The 18,975-nt window shown below is 43.9% G+C and overlaps 1 protein-coding gene across 1 annotated transcript in view; it reads left to right on the top strand.

Annotated features, from left to right (window-relative positions):
- Positions 1-18,975, top strand: part of SFMBT2 (Scm like with four mbt domains 2) — a 234,767-nt gene that overhangs the window by 130,268 nt on the left and 85,524 nt on the right. The window contains exons 8-9 of the mRNA XM_019808390.2: positions 7,730-7,831; positions 11,852-11,999. Coding sequence (XP_019663949.2) covers positions 7,730-7,831; positions 11,852-11,999 — 250 coding nt within the window. The remainder of the gene's footprint in view (positions 1-7,729; positions 7,832-11,851; positions 12,000-18,975) is intronic.

Below are 18,975 nucleotides of genomic sequence, written 5' to 3'. Positions count from 1 at the left end.
AGCGTGGAGCCTACTTAAAAAAAGAGAGAGATTTTGGCGCTTAAAAAAAAGCAGGGGAGGGGCAAATTGCCTATCTGCTTTTTGCCCATTTTATTTCATATCAACATATGCAAAAAGGAGAAAGCAAAGAATTAAAGACTGAGCCTATATTGCCCCCCCCCGCCCGGGAAACTCTCCTGTAGCATTTGACTGTGGAATGTGGGTTAGGAGTCTGGTTTCGCACAGGGAGGGACGCACTGCTTTTCTTACATGGAAATCCTTGCCAAGTGCATTTTAATTGTATCGTGTTAGTTAGTTTGAACTCATTCTCCCCGGTGCCCCATTCTTCATACTGTCCTGTCACGTGCAGTGTATTTCTCTACTGAAGCAGGGTGGCAGGAAGCATCAGCTATTTCAGGAGTCTGTGACAGCCACTTGCCACATTTTGAGGGCATAACATGCAGTTCTTCCAGGCCCTAAGATAAATGCAGAGATGAGCCAGGTTCAGGGAGGAATGTGGCCGATGAGGGGCACCGAAAACAATGGAATGTTCCATGTTCCCCGTCTCCTCTTCTTCCTGTGTCCTGCGGAGTATGTTTCATAGCCTCCTGTAGATTAACACTCAGAGTCGTTTGTCTGTTTTATAAAGCACTCCGCTGCTCACCCTGCAGCTTTATCACTCTGCCAGAGAAGTTTGGGGTGGTGCTTACTCACGGATGACTAATATGAAGACTGCTCTACGCAGGGGTGTTCCTTTGGTAGCTGTGTTTGATTCTTCCAGAAGCAGCTAGGACCTTTTCCAGGCATGGCAGTCCCTTCCAAGGCAGGGACCCCGGCAGAGGCTGATGTTGGAAGCAGTGGGTGACTCGCATGGACCTTGTGCACCGGCGAGGGGGGGGGTATGCCCTGAGGTTGTCCGATCTCCTTGACCTCTGCGTCTCGGGTGAACAAAAGTGAGACATCAGCCGGAGCTGTAAAGCCGAATAGCCAAAGACACTGTGGTTTGTCCGCACTTCTTTTTCCAGCGTGACACTTTGTCTTGGTCCCTCCTTCGTCATTTTCTAACTAAATTTCAAGGTTCTCAGCATCAGGAGCTGCATCGGCTTCCTCTTCCTTCCGTGTAGATTGATGCTTAACACGTAGTATTGAAATTATTACTGACGGGTTGAGAGTCGTGTGCACTTTGTAGCCAGGGACGTGGACTCGATTAACCACGTTCATCAGATTAACCTGTCTGGGTTAACATTGATCATGTGAGGCGACGGGTACCGATGAAGGATGGCTTGCTTACAAGGCACCATAAGCATTTTGCTGGGTTCTTAAATCTTCATTGCTTACGGAACACATGAAAGCAGTTAGTAAAAATCACCTGTTCATTTTTGATGAACACTGATTGTATATGAACAGTTAGAGGGTAATTTTGAGTGTCACAATTCTCTGACACACTTGTTTTCATAAGCCATTAAAAATGTATTATGAATTAACAGCAAAAATTGGAGGTTAAGGAAATGAGGAGTACTAATATCCGTTACTTTTTAACCTGGCAGTATCTGTCTTTGAATTAAAATTTTAGGAGTCCATAGGCTACAAGAGTTTTATTTGTTTACCAATTAGCAATAATAAATAAAAGATCCTTTTTGGCCTTTGCTTCCCAGTCCGGTCTATAACTTGAAGCTAATCATGGATGTAGTCAGAGCACTTGGGTTTGAATCTGGCTTCACTGGTGAGCTGTGTGTCCTTGCTTAGATAACTTAACCTCTCTGTGTCTTAATTTCCTTACTGTAGGTTGGATACTCCCCTGTAGTCTGCTGTGAGGGGAAAATGGTAATAGGAGAAAGTGCTCACAGGTATTTACAATATGTTGAGTTGTTGCTGTTTCTGTGCTTGGTATCATGTGCTAAACGAGATTATTCTCAGTGCAGAGTGCCTGAATGGTAGTGCGAGAGTGCAGGAACTCCTGGGTTCTGGCGAGAATAAAGCTGATGGAAAACAGAAGTGGATGTATACATAATCTCTTTTACATTGTCATTCCACTGAAAATAAGGTTCCCTGAAGAGCGATTGTTAAGGTAGGCTGGTAAGACAGTCCTCCAATAAAATGAACGGCGTTTTACTTCTGATCAATATAAAACTACTTTAGGGCAAGAATAAAACGTGTAGCGATGAGTGTAGATGGGAATGACATTGCCCGCGTTTCTTAAATGAAAGTTTTTCTGTAAGCAATTTAACTGGACTCCGGTACATTTAAATAAACAGTATTTCTTGAATGTGGCAGGCATATTTGTGAACGTGCTGAGGATTTAGGAATCCTTCCTGATTTCAGGAGTAACGTCATTCTTGATCCGATAACTATGAGGTGTGAATGGCTCTCTAGAGCTTTTGCAAAGGCCAGAATGAATCTTTCAAACCACAGTGAATTTTCCATTCTCTCTCAGTAGATAATCAGTTTTGCAGATCATCTTCAGGGGCCAGGAACTCTCTCTTTTTTAACATCGAGAAGGATTAGCTGGTGTTTGCGTAAATGAATGCGTGTACTCTGACTGCACGAGCAGCCCTAAGTAAATGGTCTGGGGGCGATTAAATTTGTTTTTCAATGAGAGGATCTGTACCTTTCCTCGTATATGAATATGAATGTACTTACACACACACACCTATACACACACACACACACACACACACACAGAGCTCAGAAGGTCTGTGCATTGTCTTACTCGGAAATTTACTGGCATTGAATTCTTTAATTACCATAAAAAATTCTGTATTTTTTAGGCGTGTCAGTGACTCCCTTTGCCTTTTTTGATCAGACTTAAATGCCTAAATCCGGTATTTGAAGGCCCAGACTCCCGAGCTAAATTTACCAAGCCACTTTCCCATAATCTTTTCTTTACCCTTCCAAGTCATGTGCTTTCCTATTCCAAATTAAGATTCCCTCCTGTAAATCCTCGGATCGCCGTCGTCGTGGCAGTAGTGATTTTTATATTCTAGCTGCAGTAAAAATGTTCGTTCTGGAATTTCTTCAAGCCTGGATCTTCGATAGCTGTTCTTTGTTTTTTTCCTTCTCCCTCTGATGATGTGTGCGTACGTGTGTGTGTGTTTTCTGCGTCATGGAGTACTCTGTGTGGTACCTTGGTGGTGTTTACTGCATGTTTATTGAGTGAACCATAGAATATGGAATTGGAATGAATATCAAGAAATCCATCTAGTTTTGGACATTTCTTCAACGTACTTCAATAAATACTTGTTGGGGTCTTCATAGGATGAATGGTGGAACACAAATGGGAGAGTTCATCCCTGGCTGGGCAATATTGCCCTGCACACGTGGCTGCCTGTCCAGTGTGTTTCAAGGGCTCCGGGGGCCGGCGGGAGGTGTCAGTGCCAGCCCTGTGAGCAGATACTCTCTGCCTCTGTAGTGAAACGTTTCTGACATCATCGTTCATGAAGGACAGACGCATCAGAGCGGTAGGTGTACAGTCATAATCAGACTCAGTATCATCATCCGTCTTTGCTCCTGGATTTTAAAAATTTTCATGGTGTTGACTTGCTTTTGAAATGGGTGGTCATTGAAGGATTGTTCTTTTTTTTTTTTTTTTTTTTTTTTTTTNGACTTTAAGAAAGTGGAAGGTGGGGCTGGGGATACAGGAGCGTGTTGCGTAGTTGCCGGGCTTGTCTCTGAAATTGAGAGTTTGCGTTTAAGAGGCTCTTCTGCATAGATGTGGATTATTTGAGACCAGGATATAAACGCCCATGTTTGGATGCAGTTACTTCTCATAATGTCTGGCTTCCTTTTTCAATATGTGAAACGATAGGGTTGAAGAATTTTCACATAGTTTGGAACAAAACAGATGCATTTCTACAAGGCAGAGGTCTGTGTGCTTGCAAGTCATTGAAAGCTAGAAGTAGTTTCAGATGTAGGAAACCTGAGCCATGACTGACAATGAGAAGACTGCTTTGTAAACCTTTGCTCACTGAGCTTTAGTCCTAAATTGCTTAGAAATATTTGATTTTTAAAAAAGATTTTATTTATTTGAGAGAGAGAGAGAGCACAAGGGGCAGAGGGAGAGAGACAAGCAGACTCCTCGCTGAGCGGGGAGCCTGACACAGTGCTCAGTCCCAGGACCCTGAGATCATGACCTGAGATGAAGGCAGACACTTAACCGACTGAGTCACCCAGGCGCCCCTCAGTTGCTTAAAAATATTTTAATGTCAGTGAGATAAAATACTGTCAACACCATTTTAATTTTTAAAAAATATTAATGTCATTAATCTTTTCATCTCCCATATGGCCTTGTATTTTGATATGAATGGTATTTTTTATGGGTGAGCAGAAAGACAGAGGCAGTGGTTGACAAACAAGCACATGGCCACTCCAGGAAAGAGGGAAGAGTGTGTGATTTCTGCACAAAATGATCCCCTCTTTACCTAGAGATAGAGTATTTGCAGAATACCCTGAAACCATGAACTATAAACACTTTTAACACCAGCTGCAGCTCTGGAAGGAGGTTATCTGAGGAGCAAATTGTTGCCCTAAGCCTTGATGCAGCCAGTGCCTGGTCCCACCAGACAACTGTGAATAAAATAAGGCAGCTGTTAAGGGACATCTAGTAGTGTAGGGTTCCTGGTGCAGCACTGGTATCTGGTAGGGCTCGGAGCATTGATGGAGGGGTGTAGATGTGGCTAGAGACTTCGTGTCAGTGGTCAAAGTCAAACTGAGAGCCTGGAACGTAGAGAGGGTCTTTCAGTCCTGCATCAGCCCTACTTGGAAAGCTGGCTCCACTCACAGCAACGGTAGGAACAGAAGTATCTGGGGCAAAGAGTGGGCGCAGACCTGAAATCAAGAGGGGCTGAAGACAGTGGGTAGACCAGAAGCCCAGAATGTTGTCAGGAACCCCGGACGGCAGAAACAGAAAGGAGAAGCAAAGCCAGGTGATGGATCAAAGTTGCAAGGAGAGTGCTGGGGCAGAGGCAGCCAGAAGTTACACATTTCCTATTATTGCTGAGCCACATCTCGAGAATGTTTAGCCTTGTAGCAGTGAGTAATGAGAGGGAACACGGCAGCAAGGAGGGACATCTGATAGCAGAGAGAAACAGAACTTCTGCGAAAACCTTACCTTTGTCTAGGCCGTTTATTACACAGTGGACCCTTGAACCGTGTGGATTTGAACTCCACTTACATGCAGATTTTTTTCCGGTAGATACAGTCGAGTGCTGGAAATGTGTTCTCTCCATGATTTTCTTTCTGTCTTTCTTTTTTTTTTTCTTCATTATCTGTTTCTGACCATCAAGCCTTCTTTCTTCTTTTTTTTTATAATAATATTTTTTATTATGTTAGTCACCATACAGTACATCCCTGGTTTTTGATGTAAAGTTCCATGATTCATTAGTTGCGTATAACACCATGCAATACGTGCCCTCCTTACTACCCATCTCCATGATTTTCTTACTAACGTTTTCTTTTCTCTAGCTTACTTCATTGTAAGAATGCATTATCATACAGACAGCATACGAAATATGTGTTAATCGACTGTTTAAGGGGTTGATCAGTAAGGCTTTTCTAGTCAGTAGTAGGCTCATAACTTTTTGGGGAGTCAGAAGTTATATGCAGATTCTCGACTGTGCGGGAGGTTGGCGCCCCTAACTGCTGCGTTGTTCGAGGCTCAGCTGGAGTACACGTGCGTCCTTAGTACCTGAAGGCTTTCCTGTCTTGTCAAGCGGGAAATTAACGACTGCTTCAACTTGTTGACTATATTCGGGCAAAGTTTGTGTTATATTACAACTTGGGAGTAATTCCTTCTTTCAAAAGGGGAAAGGGTTCTTGTACTTAAAAGGGGAAAAGTTTTTATCTGCACAACCCACTAATGTGCCTCAGCTCCCCTGATGGTGAGATACTGGGAGGGTGTTGATGTTTGGCAGGAACTGTAACTTTCGGTCTTTTCCTACAGGTGTCAGCTCGTGCTTTTTGGTTCAAGTTTACCACTTTTGTCTCATCCCTGGTGGATTCTGGCCCTGCCTTGGCACTGTGGTTGATGTGTGTTAATATGCATTAACTCTCTGTACTGTTCCTTTTGATTTTTTTTTTTTTTGAGCCAGCTTCCCAGCCACCGTTAAAAATAAATGCTGTAGGGATGCCTGGATGGCTCAGTCAGTTAATGATGTGCCTTCTGCTTGGGTCAGGATCTTGGGGTCCGGGGATCAAACTCGGCGTGGGGCTCCCTGCTCAGCGGGGAGTGTGCTTCTCCCTCTGCCCCTCCCTTCCTCCCACCCCGCTTGTGCTCGCTCGCTGTTTCTCAAATAAATAAATAAAATCTTTATCAGTATAAAACAATAAAAACATCTCCTGCACCTAAGAATATTTCCTTGTGCTTTGCCTCGTGTGCATATGATTTTTGTCAAGTGTTGGTTGTTAAGTTCTTAAGGAATTGGTAAAGGTTGAGAACGGGCTTGCTCTCTCCATTAGTTTTTATCATATGTCGTTGCATACTGAACACATCCCTTCTTGTCGGACACCCCCTCACCCCTCCCCCAGATGCGGTACCGTTTGCTTCGGCCAGACCCAGCATTTATTGTGCGCCCACTGGGTGTAGATCCCTTTGCAGACGGCTGTGGCGACATGAGACAGGGTCCTTGTGGTTCTGTGGGTGTCTGAAGTCTGCACTGTCTTTGGTGAAGCAGTGGAGTGATGCGGAGTTTCGTAAGCAGGTCTTCTGTGGTCCCCTTTCTCCACCACCTGCCCCGAGCAGCTTTTGCTGGGGGAGCGGTCCCAGCCCCGCGGGACTCTGCTAACGATCCTCGGAGTCACATGTGGAATGACATCATTGAATTAATTAAAAATCCACTTTAGATTAGCAGATAAAAGAAAGTAATAGATCCCTCGGTATTTGTGTTACTTCCCAGCCCATTGATGTATTTAGAAATAGCAGGATTTATTTGCAGCTGTAATGCCCTCAGGGACGGGCTGCAAATACGTTTATCTATCCACCAGCGTTTATCCGGGCTGTGAGTTATGAGATGACCTCCATCTCAGCAAAATAAATCCTGGTATCCAGAGTCCAGCCAGCCTCATCTATTGCCGGATAGGGAAAGTGGATATTGAAATTTGTTTTCTTGGGAAGGCAGGAAGGCTCTATCTCGCACACATACGGTTGCTGTGAGTGGATTATAAAACTGTCAGACACCTATTAAACTGGGGGTGTTGCTCATCTTTCTGGAGCAGGAATCAGGTTCTGATTGTGTGCAGGGCTGCATTGGACCTTTATAGGCGCGCATTCCCAAGATTGGCGGCTTACCACCAGTAACTGATAAGCTGTGTGCTCCTGGGCACAGGAGGCGGGGGCGAGCCGTGTCAGCCACCGGGTCTCCCGAAGCCCCACGAAGTAGCTCCAGGAGCAAGAGGCCACGTTTCCTGAAGATGCACCTGCTGTGTGTTTCTGATGACTGATTGCCCCATTACTCTGAGGTGCTTCACTTAGAGCTCCTAGAAGATCAAAGCAGGGCAACGGGAATTGTTTTGCTTAGTGTAAATTTAAGCATGGCCACAAAGGCTTGTTTCCTTCCCTGGGAAAAGCAATTTAGCCTGCAGAAAATAATTGAATCCAGAGTATCTTGCAATAATGAGAGATTTGAAACGGGGAGGGTTAATTATTTCAATCCGATTTTAGTTACCCGATAAAATGTTTAAGGAGAGCGTCTAGACAGCGCCCGAGTTCATTTACACTACCGTCAGCTTTCAGCGTCTCTGTCCTTTCCCCCCACAGGATCATGCAGATCTGCGAAGCCATTTCTTCACAGTTGGGATGAAGCTAGAAACAGTGAATTTGAGCGAGCCCTTTCATATCTGTCCTGCATCAGTGACCAAGGTGAGCTTCCCTCCCTTGCTCTTCACCTCCACCTCCCGCCGACCTGCTCACAGGGGGCCAGATGGAATGTGCTGGCTCCAGGGCGGGCCGCAGTGCAGTGAACAGCACACTGGGGCCGAACAGCACGCCGGCCGGGGAGCGAGCGCCTTCTCCCCGGGCCACGCTGTCCCAAGCACCCCTTATGTCACTGGTTGCAGACAGCCAGGCTGGTCACGTGCCTCCTGCTGCAGGAGAGATTGGGGTTCATATGGACCGCACTGTCGATGTCCTTGAGTGACCTTGAACGAGGTGCAGGTGCACAGCTGAGTTACAGCAATGAACTCTGCCACGAATATGTGCCACCTTCTGTGCTTGGCCTGGGTCACACCCACGCGTCCATTTGTTCCCGTTCTCGTTTGCACGAACTGCTCGGCAGTCACACACGGTAATCACTGCAGTAGTCACTTGGTCCTCGTCCACTGGCAGTCCTTGGTGTGGTCGACTTGCATTCAGCAAATGCCCGCCGGTGTCCCATCTCCAGTGTGCGTCCCTGCATCCGCTTCCTTTTTGCCACTGGCTTTCCTTCCCTAAAGGAAGAGCCTGTCTCTGCATTTCCCAGATGTAAAACGAAATTACCTTTAATGTGAAGTCATCTTTATGATGGTCTGATGGTCTTTCAAGATTGTAATTTCCCGTGGCCGTGCAGATAATCTCACGGAAGTCACCTGTGGAAGTCACACCTACAGTACATGTCTCTGCCTGAAGTACCCTCTAACAGGTGGCGGGGACCCCAAGAAGCCCAGCATTCTTACCCAGTGTATGTTGCCATTAACGGTCTTTTGTGAGGGAACTTAATTAACGGTCCAAAAGTCAATTCCATTTTAATTTCTTTTACCCAGGAAGACTGGATTTGTTAATTCAGTGATGAGTGTTTTAGAGTCATTTTGTATGCTGTTCTTTTATTCACGATTTGGTAAAATTTGAGAAATACAGTGGTGATAATGTATTTCAGAGTATGGGAAATGGTTATAATCATGAAATGCCTTTTTCTTTTTTTCTAAATATTTTTTCTGTAGAACATAAATTACTTTTATGTAACTCTTATATTAATTTATTTGAAGAATAAGTTGCAGGATGGTTTTTGGGGTTGCAGTTCATGTCCTCACAGTCATACACCTTTCATTAAGAGCCTTTTCATTTAAATCAACCTTTGGGGTTCTTCAATATGTATTCTGGTAGGTGCACATTTTCCCAGAACTGATGGATGATACCTTGCGGAAGCCTGGCCAGAATTTCCCTTTGTTCCAGCAGCAGCTGACACAGTGATTCCTGGATGCATATTATCCTGTCCTCATTCTAAGAGGCTATGGTGTCAGCTTCGCCTGGTGTTCACACAGTAAAGGAAACAGGTGCAGATGTGCTGAGTGCCGTCAGTAGCAAACTCACACTTTCATGCCTGTAAATAATCGCAATGTATCACGTCAGGATGTGGCATACTGCTTATGGTTAGGGTCAGCCCAAATATCCTCATCTTGTTGGATAGATTTCCAGGAACAGTAGTTTGGTTTCCTGATAAATAATTTTTTCTCTAAGTAAGTCTTATTGGGGGGTGGGGGCAGAGAGGATATTTTCTCTGATTTTTTAAAGGTACATTTTCTTTTTCATTTTAGCTTTTCTTATCCTTTTTACCAAAGATAAGGCACTCAGTCTTTCTGTTCTGCATGCACCCCTTTTTCTTCTCCCGTTGGCCCTGTTATAGAACGTAAGGATTGCAATGTGGGCTTTGGCCTCTTAGGATGTCGACGGGCACGTCCCCAGGTTCAAGACTCCCCTACAGAGAGTGAAATATCAGGAGATTCCTAATGTAGTCGGTATTTATAATTAAACCTATTCCTCCTGACATTGGAAAAGGTTTTAGAGTAGTATGTTTGAGAACGTAACGCTGCACTGGTACTACTCATCATAATGAAAATTTCATTTTCGTTTTCCTCGAGGCTTTTCTTCATGGCACACCTGTTGAAGAAATAAATAACATTAAAGCCAATAGACAGGAAAGTAGTTAACTGTGTCGCAGATCCAGGATGAAATGCCCAACCTTTACTGTACAGTGAGATTCTAGATGGTGTTTTTGGTGATCTAAAACAGTATGGCACTGACAGATGATGATGACATATCTGTGTATGTGAAATCTACCGTATTATTTAGGGAAAGAGTCTTGGTTCTGTTTCTTTTATGGCTAGCTCTGAGCCACGTAGTTTTGGACCAGTTGGTTAATGCCCTAGGTTTTAGTTCTGAGACCTGCTGGCTCTGGACCATGTGGACCATGACCCTGATGGATTTGAAGATACTGAATACACACACATGAATGTGCATTTTAATAACTTCTGGAGATTCCTTAGTGCACATGCTTACAGGGTCCAGTGGTGCTAAGAGATTCAGCCACCGGAATCCCACACTTGTAATATACCTCTGTGTGTGTGTGTGTGTGTGTGTGTGTCTGCTCATGTACATGTGAGACTATATCCCATCCATTGGCATTGGTAGGCACTGTTGTAGACACTGGGAATGTAGACAAAAGTCCCTGCTTTTACAGAGCTTATATTTTAATGGGGGGGTGGCGAGGAGACAAACAAAGTAAGTAAATCCATGTAGAATGTTACATGTTCCATGCTAAGGAGAAAGACACAGCAGGGAAGGGATGAGCAGAGGGGGGGAGGCTGGAGTGTGGGAGGGAAGATGCGGTTTTAAATCAGGCTGCAGGGAAGATCTCACTGGGAAGGTGAGGTCTGGTGCTTTGCTCTGTAAAGTCTACTTTCAAAGGCAGACCTCAGACAACACAACAATCACCATTTACCGGAATTCACATCGAGAAGAACAGAAGTGAGTGCGCTCTGCTGCTTTCATTTTTAATTCGACTGCTTGCAGAAGGTATTTTGTAAATGAAGCAGCCAGGAATCATAGCTTAGTAAGAGTGTTAGGATTTCCTAAGAAAGACTGGTTTATGTCTGTTGAGCTCCTAAAGTGATGTTTTTCTTCCTGGCCTGTTTCACATACTAGATCCTTTAACCCCATCATGCTTTAAAGTGCTGGAAAAAAAAAGTGCTGGGTCCCATCCCAGTTTTGCATTCTGCTCTTCCCATCAGCGTGCCTTGTTCTTATTTCGTCACTGATATATATTTCCTTACACTCAGTGGCTGTGCAGTTCCTGTGTACAAAGCAGTTTCTGTGTACAAAGCATTTTCTGTGCGTCGTGGGAACAGCTTGATGAGTAACAGAGAGGAGACTGCCCTCAGAGCATCTGTTGGGGGAGACCCATTTGGGGTCAGTCCCCAGGAAGGAATGAGGACTTTCAGGACAGAGGTGCAGGGCTAAAGCTTTGGGGGCTCTGTACTCGAACTGGAGTGGTCAGGAAAACGTCCCAGCAGCACTGACTTTTGGGACGCACCTTGAAAAATACACTGTTGCTTTGAAAGAGCTGTGGCAGAGTGGGTGTTGAGGCTGGGAGGATGCCGAGCAGGGATGTGCCTGGGAGAGCGATTCTTCTTGGGCTGGAGCCTGGGGTTGTTGTTGGGCTGTGAGGCTGGATGAAGCCAGAAGTCCCCAAGTTAGACGGTGGACCTTCTTGAGTGATCTGGTGTGAGCACATGTGTCCCTGCTGTGGACAAGGAGAAACCATTAACATTTTAGGGCCTGCCTTGGCATTGCTGTAGGCCTGGCTTTGTCTTCTCGCATAAGTTTGGTTTTCTTCCAGCCCCCGCCATTGGTTGACTTCTCTAAAGACACCCCTGTTGTTTCCTTCTCTGTTTTCTGTGTCTACCACTCATTTGCTTCTCTTTCCATTAAAATGACTGCAGTGATCAACTCTTAACTTATTAGCAACTGGATCAATTTAGTAATATACATTGAAGTGCCAGTTTGTGCTGAAATATTTTGATGAAATGTATTTATTGCCTTTGGAAACCGTGCCAGCATTTCATACTAGCTTTACGCGAAAATCCCAAGGAATTAACCCTTGACTCTGTGGTTTGTTTTTTCTTTCAGGTTTTTAACAATCATTTTTTTCAAGTGACTATTGATGACCTAAGACCAGAACCTAGTAAACTCTCAATGCTGTGCCATGCGGATTCTTTGGGGATTTTACCAGTACAATGGTGCCTTAAAAACGGAGTCAATCTCACACCTCCCAAAGGTTCGTATTCTGTGAAAATGTGCAGGGTTTCGGTTCAGGAGGGCGTCATACTGTCACAGAAGTGTGCCTCTGTTGATCCTGAGAAGTTTAAGTTGTAAATGATTTCGACATCGTGGGAAAAGTGTGTCTCACAAGTGGCTTGACACAGGAGTGTATCCCAGCTCCCTGCCCTGGTGAGGTCCGTGACTTTGGGCTTCTCGAGACATCCACATCTGTCCACCGCAATTCCCTGTTGGTTATCGTGTGCGGGGCTGCTGGTGTGTGCTGACAGAGGACCTAGCATCGCTAGGTGATCAGGGTTGGTTCAATACTTACACGTGTCTGAGAAGTGGCTTTAAACATGCAATGAGGGGCGCCTGGGTGGCTCAGTTGGTTGAACATCCGACTTTTGATCTCAGCTCAGGTCTTGATCTCGGGGTCGTGAGTTCGAGCCCCACATTGGACTCCACACTGGGCCAAAAAAAAAAAAAATGCAACCAAATGTCGAAGAAGTATTTCTTTCCATTTTTATTTCCAATAATTTAAATTTTCCCCAGAGCTCGGTCACTCTCTGATAGCCAACAGTTTGATGCCATAACACATTAAAATAATTCACTTGGGAGCCGGGTTGCAAGTAATTTCATACTGAGACCACATACCACATTCTGGTTGGTAAGAACTGCGCCTGTGGTTCCGTAACGTGGTTTGCTGGCCTGACAGACGGGATGCTCGTTCAGGGAAGAGAGCAGCCAGAAGGAAGGAGAGCGGGTGGGAAGGAAAATGGAGGGAATGATGGAATAACAGAAGAGGAAATGGGAAGAGATTACCTAGAAGAATAAACTTGTGGCAGGATTTTAACAATGACCCACAAATACTACAGGGGTTCTGTGCTGACTTTTCCAGCTCGCCAAGGACTGGATGATGGGTAGCGTTCGCCAGTTGGGAGGTTAATACCCGTGGGTTAGGTTTGAGATGCGTCATCCCAGATGCAACCTTTCACGGTGCTGCCCCTGCCTTGAGCTCCCCTGGGCTCCTCTCCTCCTCTGTCCTCCATGCTCATCCCCACTGGGGAGATACCCGTTGAGTGTTTCCGCCTCCACCGTTGATCTTCTCGTGAGGGGGCTGTGGTGGCAGAATGTGGTCTCGTTACGATGTGGTGAAACCGTTTGCCCTGTTGAACGTGCCTGACTCATTTCCTCCTCAACCTGAGCGTGGCCCTGGGACGGGGCTTAGTCGCAGAGAGCTGCTGTGACCCGCCCAGGGCACATCACACGGACGGTAGGTACCAGCGAGGGGGTCGGCCTCCTGATTCCGGGCAGCGCCGTGGCGAGGACTGCAGTTCCTGAGGCCTCGCGTGGGCTGCCGTCTTGGTGCTCACGGGGGACCGTGGCCAGATCACGCTTCGGTTTGCAAGACTATGAAACGGGACACCTGCGGGATCCTGTGGTTGCTCTGCGGAGTCAAACAATGACACGAGTCTAGGTATCTTTACAGTCCTCTCTGACGGTCCTACAGGTTTTTCGTTGTGAACCATCTCGTGGTAGCAGATCAGGGAAGTCTTTTTTCTGCTGCAGAATTTAGCGACCGGTCACTTGCAGAGTTCGAAAGTCCCGTGGACCATCTCTGCTCTCTGCCGACTTCTGTAATCAGAGCATTTGTACAGATGGGCCCACGTCATTGACGAAGGACTTCTAGATCCCCAAAATGCTGCGTGGTTGGACTTTCTAAATACCTAGGTAGTGATAAGATCTATTTAAGAATTTGAAGAAGAAATTGGGTGAAAAAAAGGGGGAAATAATCGTATATGAATTTCGGCTGCTTGAACTTGATTATTCCATTAGGCAGGGCTTAAATGTTTCCCAGATTTTTGGTTTACCAGAATGTTTACCAAATGTCTCTAGATTTTTAATACATTTCTTATGAAATTTAAGTGTTAGAAATATGTTTTAGAAAAGAAATTGTTGGCATAATTTGGATATTTGTTTGGAAAATGGGTGTGCCTGTTTGGATAATTGCATTTCCTGATATTTAGAGAAATACAGTTGGAGAATTATTGTTTTAGGGAATAATTTTTCCAAGTGCCTGTGGTTATAACAGAGTCTTGGCTTTAATTACTGAGCTGTCATTGTTTTGTGAGAATATGTTTGTTATATATTTATATCTATGTTATACACATAGTAAAATATATTTGTTTTTGTAATTAAAGCAAATTAAAATTGAGAGGTGGTGGTGAAGTTTTCTGTAGTAGTGATTTTATGGTTTCCTTATGAGGGAATTTGTCACGTGTCTTATGTGTCAGCAGCGGGGCTGGGAATCACTCTGTAGAATTTTTTCAAACACCATTATTTGCTTTATTAACGTATGAACATAGACACTTCTCTTATAAAAGTTATCTTTAAATTAAATTCTGAGCTTTATATGTGGAGTATGTAGGATTTATTACACATGTCAAGAAGTGAGTGTCAGTGTTTTCTTGTGTGTATGTTTTCCACAAACGTATTAACATTGTTCAGATTTCTGTTAGAACCGTAAACACCACTTACAATTACAATGTGTTGCCTGATCCCCAAAAGATATTATCCTACTTGTTCCCCAGTGGGAAGCAGCTGATGAAACAAAAGATATCCGGTGGTCTGGGAGATTTGCAGAAAACGTAGACCCATACTTACATTGTTTTGACTCTATTTCTTAGTTAAAACAAAAAATCTGTCTCCAGACTTTAGAGACAAATAGTGTGTAAGCTAGAATGCATGGGAAGGTTTCAGTAGGTCTCTGTTGAGAGCGAGTGCTTTCCTGGTAAGCAAAGGACAGAACCTTGGAAGTTTTACTCCGTTTGTTTAAAACCAGAGCACAACAATTCAGTATGATAGGCACTATAAAAAGTGATCAAGCAAGTAGATAAAATCAGCTAATCAAAAGTGTATATATGTTATCAGCCATGACTTGCTGTTTTTAAACTACTTAATTAACCTCATTGGCATGAAACATCAAGGATGAGTCGTAGAAGAAAAGGAGTAAACATCCCACCCAGGGGGATCTTAGAAAATATTAAGCCTTGACTTTTGTTGTAAATCTGTTGTAAAATGGGTGCGCAAAGGCTGAAAGTAAATCACTTATTCTAACACTTTGTCTCCACTATTTGGCATCTTAGTAATAGGCACCTAAACTGTTAACATGATTTAAGAAGCAAAGGTGTGTTTTTCATTACTATCAAGAAGCAAAGTAGTGATCTCTAACTGGTACAGTCTTCCCCTAAAGAAAAACCTCAGACACTGACTGATGAACTTATCCCAGTTTTGTAATCTGTTACATTTCAGACATACGAGAGGGGACAGAAAATAATAAATCCCCACGCCCCTGGAGCAGGAGCTGGCATTTGGCCACGTGTGGTTCAGATTTAAAAAAAAAAAATGAAATAAAGCATTACAGAATAGAGTAGAAGCCTGAGTCACTTCTGACTCTGTCCCTCACACTCCACATCTGTTCCATCGGTGAATCCGTCAGTATTTTGGGGATCGGACCGTGTGTCATCATGACCACACTGGTCCAGGCCACCGTCAGATCTCTCCTGGGCTGCTGCAGTGGCCTCCTGAACTCTTGAGCGAGATGGTCAGGCTGGTGCAGTTACGACACACATCATGTTCAGATCGCCGTGTTAAGATGTCCCTCCTGTCCAGAGCCTGCCACCGCACTCCGTGGCAAGTGCAGGTTGCGGTCCTAGCCTACAGCTCCCACTAGTTCCCTGTCTGGCCCCATTTCCTAAGATGCCCCCCACCCCAGTCTGCCCAGACCCGCCGGCCTCCTTGTCCTCCCTGGGACATGGCACTCGGCCCCCTGAGGTCGTCTGTCCTCCTCTTTCTTCAGTCTTGATGGAGGAGCCTTTCCAGGGCGTCTTTCTTCGCTGTCCCGTTGAGTATCAGTTACAGATCTCTCCTTCAACATGTGTATCTCCTTCCTTACGTGGCTTTGCTGCACAGATCTTTTTTAGCGTGTCAGATACAAGTAATGTGATTTTACTTCTTTGTCCTGTTTTGTATGTGTCTGTCCACTAAAGTGAAAGATCCCGAGAGTAGGGATTTTTGCCCTGTTCTCTGCTCAACTCCAGTGGCTCGAATAGTGTGGCTTTTGGTCGGTATGTGTTGAGCGTTGGATGAATTGAAGTCCTGCCTTCATTTCTGTGCTCGACCCTTCCTCTCTGCCACGTCGTCTCCACCGCCCCACCCATTCTCCCCCCAGATAATCACCTTCCTAAACCTGGTACACATTTACCGCATGACTCTGAGGCTCTCATTGTTTGCTTGACAACAGATCTTTCCGATATGCGTATCAACACCATCGTGCTACTCCTCTCTCTGTGTAACTCTCACCGGTAGCATCTTGCAGATATTTCTCCATGTTGATGCATGTCGGTTATTTATTCATTTTGCCTGCTGTATGAACAGACCTTAATTCTCGAAATCCATTTCCCATTGAAAGACTTTGAAGGTCTTTCCTGTTTTCCCTGTTGCAAATGATACTCAAATGTGCATCTCTGTACACGTGCCCAAATGGGAGAGATCTCTCTGGGGATATACCCAAACGTGGGATTGCTGGAGCTCCCATTTTTGCATGCTCCTATTATGATTATGCCTTAGGCTCGAACGTTGCCATCCTGATGGCCCTGAGATGGGTCTGCTCCCTTCACTTTGGTTCCTAATTACTAGTTCAGTGGAGCGGGTCCTTGGACGCCTTTGCATTGTTGATTGTATTTTTGGCCCTACTGTTGATTATTAGAAGTATTTATGTTTGAATATGAATTCTTTCTTGGCCGTGCACTTCACAGTATATAATAGTCTAGACTGTGGCTTGTCGTTTGACTCTGAATGGTATTTTATGTTTTATTGAAGTATGAAATTATAATGTAGTTGAGTACTACCAATCTTGTCCATTATGATTTGTTTATATGTCTTGGGAAATCATTTTTTACTGATGTTCTTCAGCGTTTTCTTTCAATATCTTGCAGTTTCATTTTCTGTATTTAGCTCTTTAACGTACTTGGGATTAATTTTTGCATGACATGAGAAAAGAAAACCATTTTATTTTTTTGCTGAAGTTGAATTGGGTTTTCAGATTCACCCATTGTCTCAGCGTCATTAATTGGATAGTCGTGATTCCCCTTCCGAGTTGTTATGCCACCCACTGGCATAAGAGCAAGTCCCTTAAGGGGTGAGGACCTTCTCTGTTCTTACTCTGCTCTGTTGGTCTGTTTGTCCATCTCTGCATAGATACGTCACTTTTATTTTTATTTATTTTTATCTTTTATTTTTATCATAATAATAAAAAATAAAAATGATTAAGGCAGTAAAATAAACAAAAATACGTCACTTTTAAAAATTGATTTTCCTTTATGTCTTGATATCCATCAGGCGAATCCCTCCACTCTTTCTCCATTTTCAAAATTGTCTTGGTTGCTTTTGGCAGGTTTTTTTTTTTTTTTTTTTTTTTTTTTTTTTTTTTTTGTATTTTGTATTTTAGAATCAGTTTGGAAGATGCTATAAAAAACCCCACTGGATTTTAATTGACAATGTGTTGAACTTAATTAATTTAGACACATTGATATTTCATGATATTATCTTTCTATAACTTTCAGTCTTCTGCTAGAATTTTTCCTAGGTACATCGTCCTTTTGCTTGCTGCTGTGATGGTTTTTTTTTTTTTTTAATTATTATTCATTTGATTTTTTTTACTGGCTGTGGCCAGTATAATAGAATGTCACGGGTTTTTGCCTGTTTATGTCCTCTCCAGCCGCCTTCCTAAGGCTGTGTGTCCCTAGAACAGTTTGTGTAAGATACGGATGCTCTGACCTTGAAGGTTTGGTAAAACTAGCTTGTAAAAACATCTGGGCTGGTGCTGTTTCAGTTTGTGTTCTGTTGACTATGAATTTATTTCCTTGAGTGGTTGTACGTTTAGTCATAGTGACTACTTGTGTTTGAGACAATTTTGGTAATACATATATATATATATATTTACAGAATTTTTAAAGATTTTATTTATGTATTTGACAGAGTGAGAGAGACAGAGCAAGGGGAGCAGCAGGCAGAGGGGGAAGCAGACTCCCCGCTGAGCAGGGAGCCCGATGCGGGACTTGATCCCAGGACCCTGAGATCATGACCTGAGCCAAAGGCAGATGCTTACCCACTGAGCCACCTAGATGCCCCAGAATTATCTCTTTTAGCTGTGGTTTCAAATTTATTATTAGAGTGTTCTGTTAGGTCAAACTTATTAATTGAATTTTTCAACCATTACATTTTCTTGCTCTATTTTTGTTTGCTCTGTAATTTTCTAGAGGGTACATCCAACTATCATGGTGAGATTGAGGATCTGTCGGCTTCTGTGTGTGTGTGTGTGTGTGTGTGTGTGTGTGTGTGTGTAAAGCATGGCAGGGCATTCAGGTCTGGGGCTGTTGGAGCTTGCGGGTGTTGACCTCCTTATTCCTAGTCTGTCATTTTGTTTTAAAGCCTTTTTTGTATGACTCTCGTGTTCATTTGTTTCATTATGTGGGTTGTGATTTTCCGTTGTGAGCTAATTTTCAGTAGTGGCGGTTATTTCTGTGGGAGTTCCATAATCCTTAGAGTGAAGTACTTCTTTCTTCCTAGCTTTGTATTAGGGTCTGCCAAGGATTTTTGCAAGTCCTAGATTTTATTGCTGTCTTTATCTCCTCACTAGAAAGTAAGCTTTTTAAAAATCATTTTTATTCATTTCTGTATCTCCAGCACCGAAAACAGTCCTGGTACGTGGAGGCGTCCCTGGATATTCAAGGAGTGAACGAACGAATGAAGGAATGAATGTCACATTAATTTCTCGGCCTGTGCCATAGAGAATTGTAGAAATGTACATTTCCCCACATGTACCTCTGGCTTGGTGGAGCACGGGACTCCTCTCTTTCCCCATTTACCCAGAGGCCTGGGCCGGGAGCAGCTGTGTCTGCTCCTTCTCTCATTCAGTGAACTAAGTCCAC

The sequence above is a fragment of the Ailuropoda melanoleuca genome, chromosome 15 (genome assembly GCF_002007445.2).
Source record: "Ailuropoda melanoleuca isolate Jingjing chromosome 15, ASM200744v2, whole genome shotgun sequence".
In the NCBI taxonomy this organism is placed as follows: domain Eukaryota; kingdom Metazoa; phylum Chordata; class Mammalia; order Carnivora; family Ursidae; genus Ailuropoda; species Ailuropoda melanoleuca.
The sequence above is the reverse complement of the archived record's forward strand: the minus strand, read 5'-3'. Positions and strand labels throughout refer to the sequence as shown.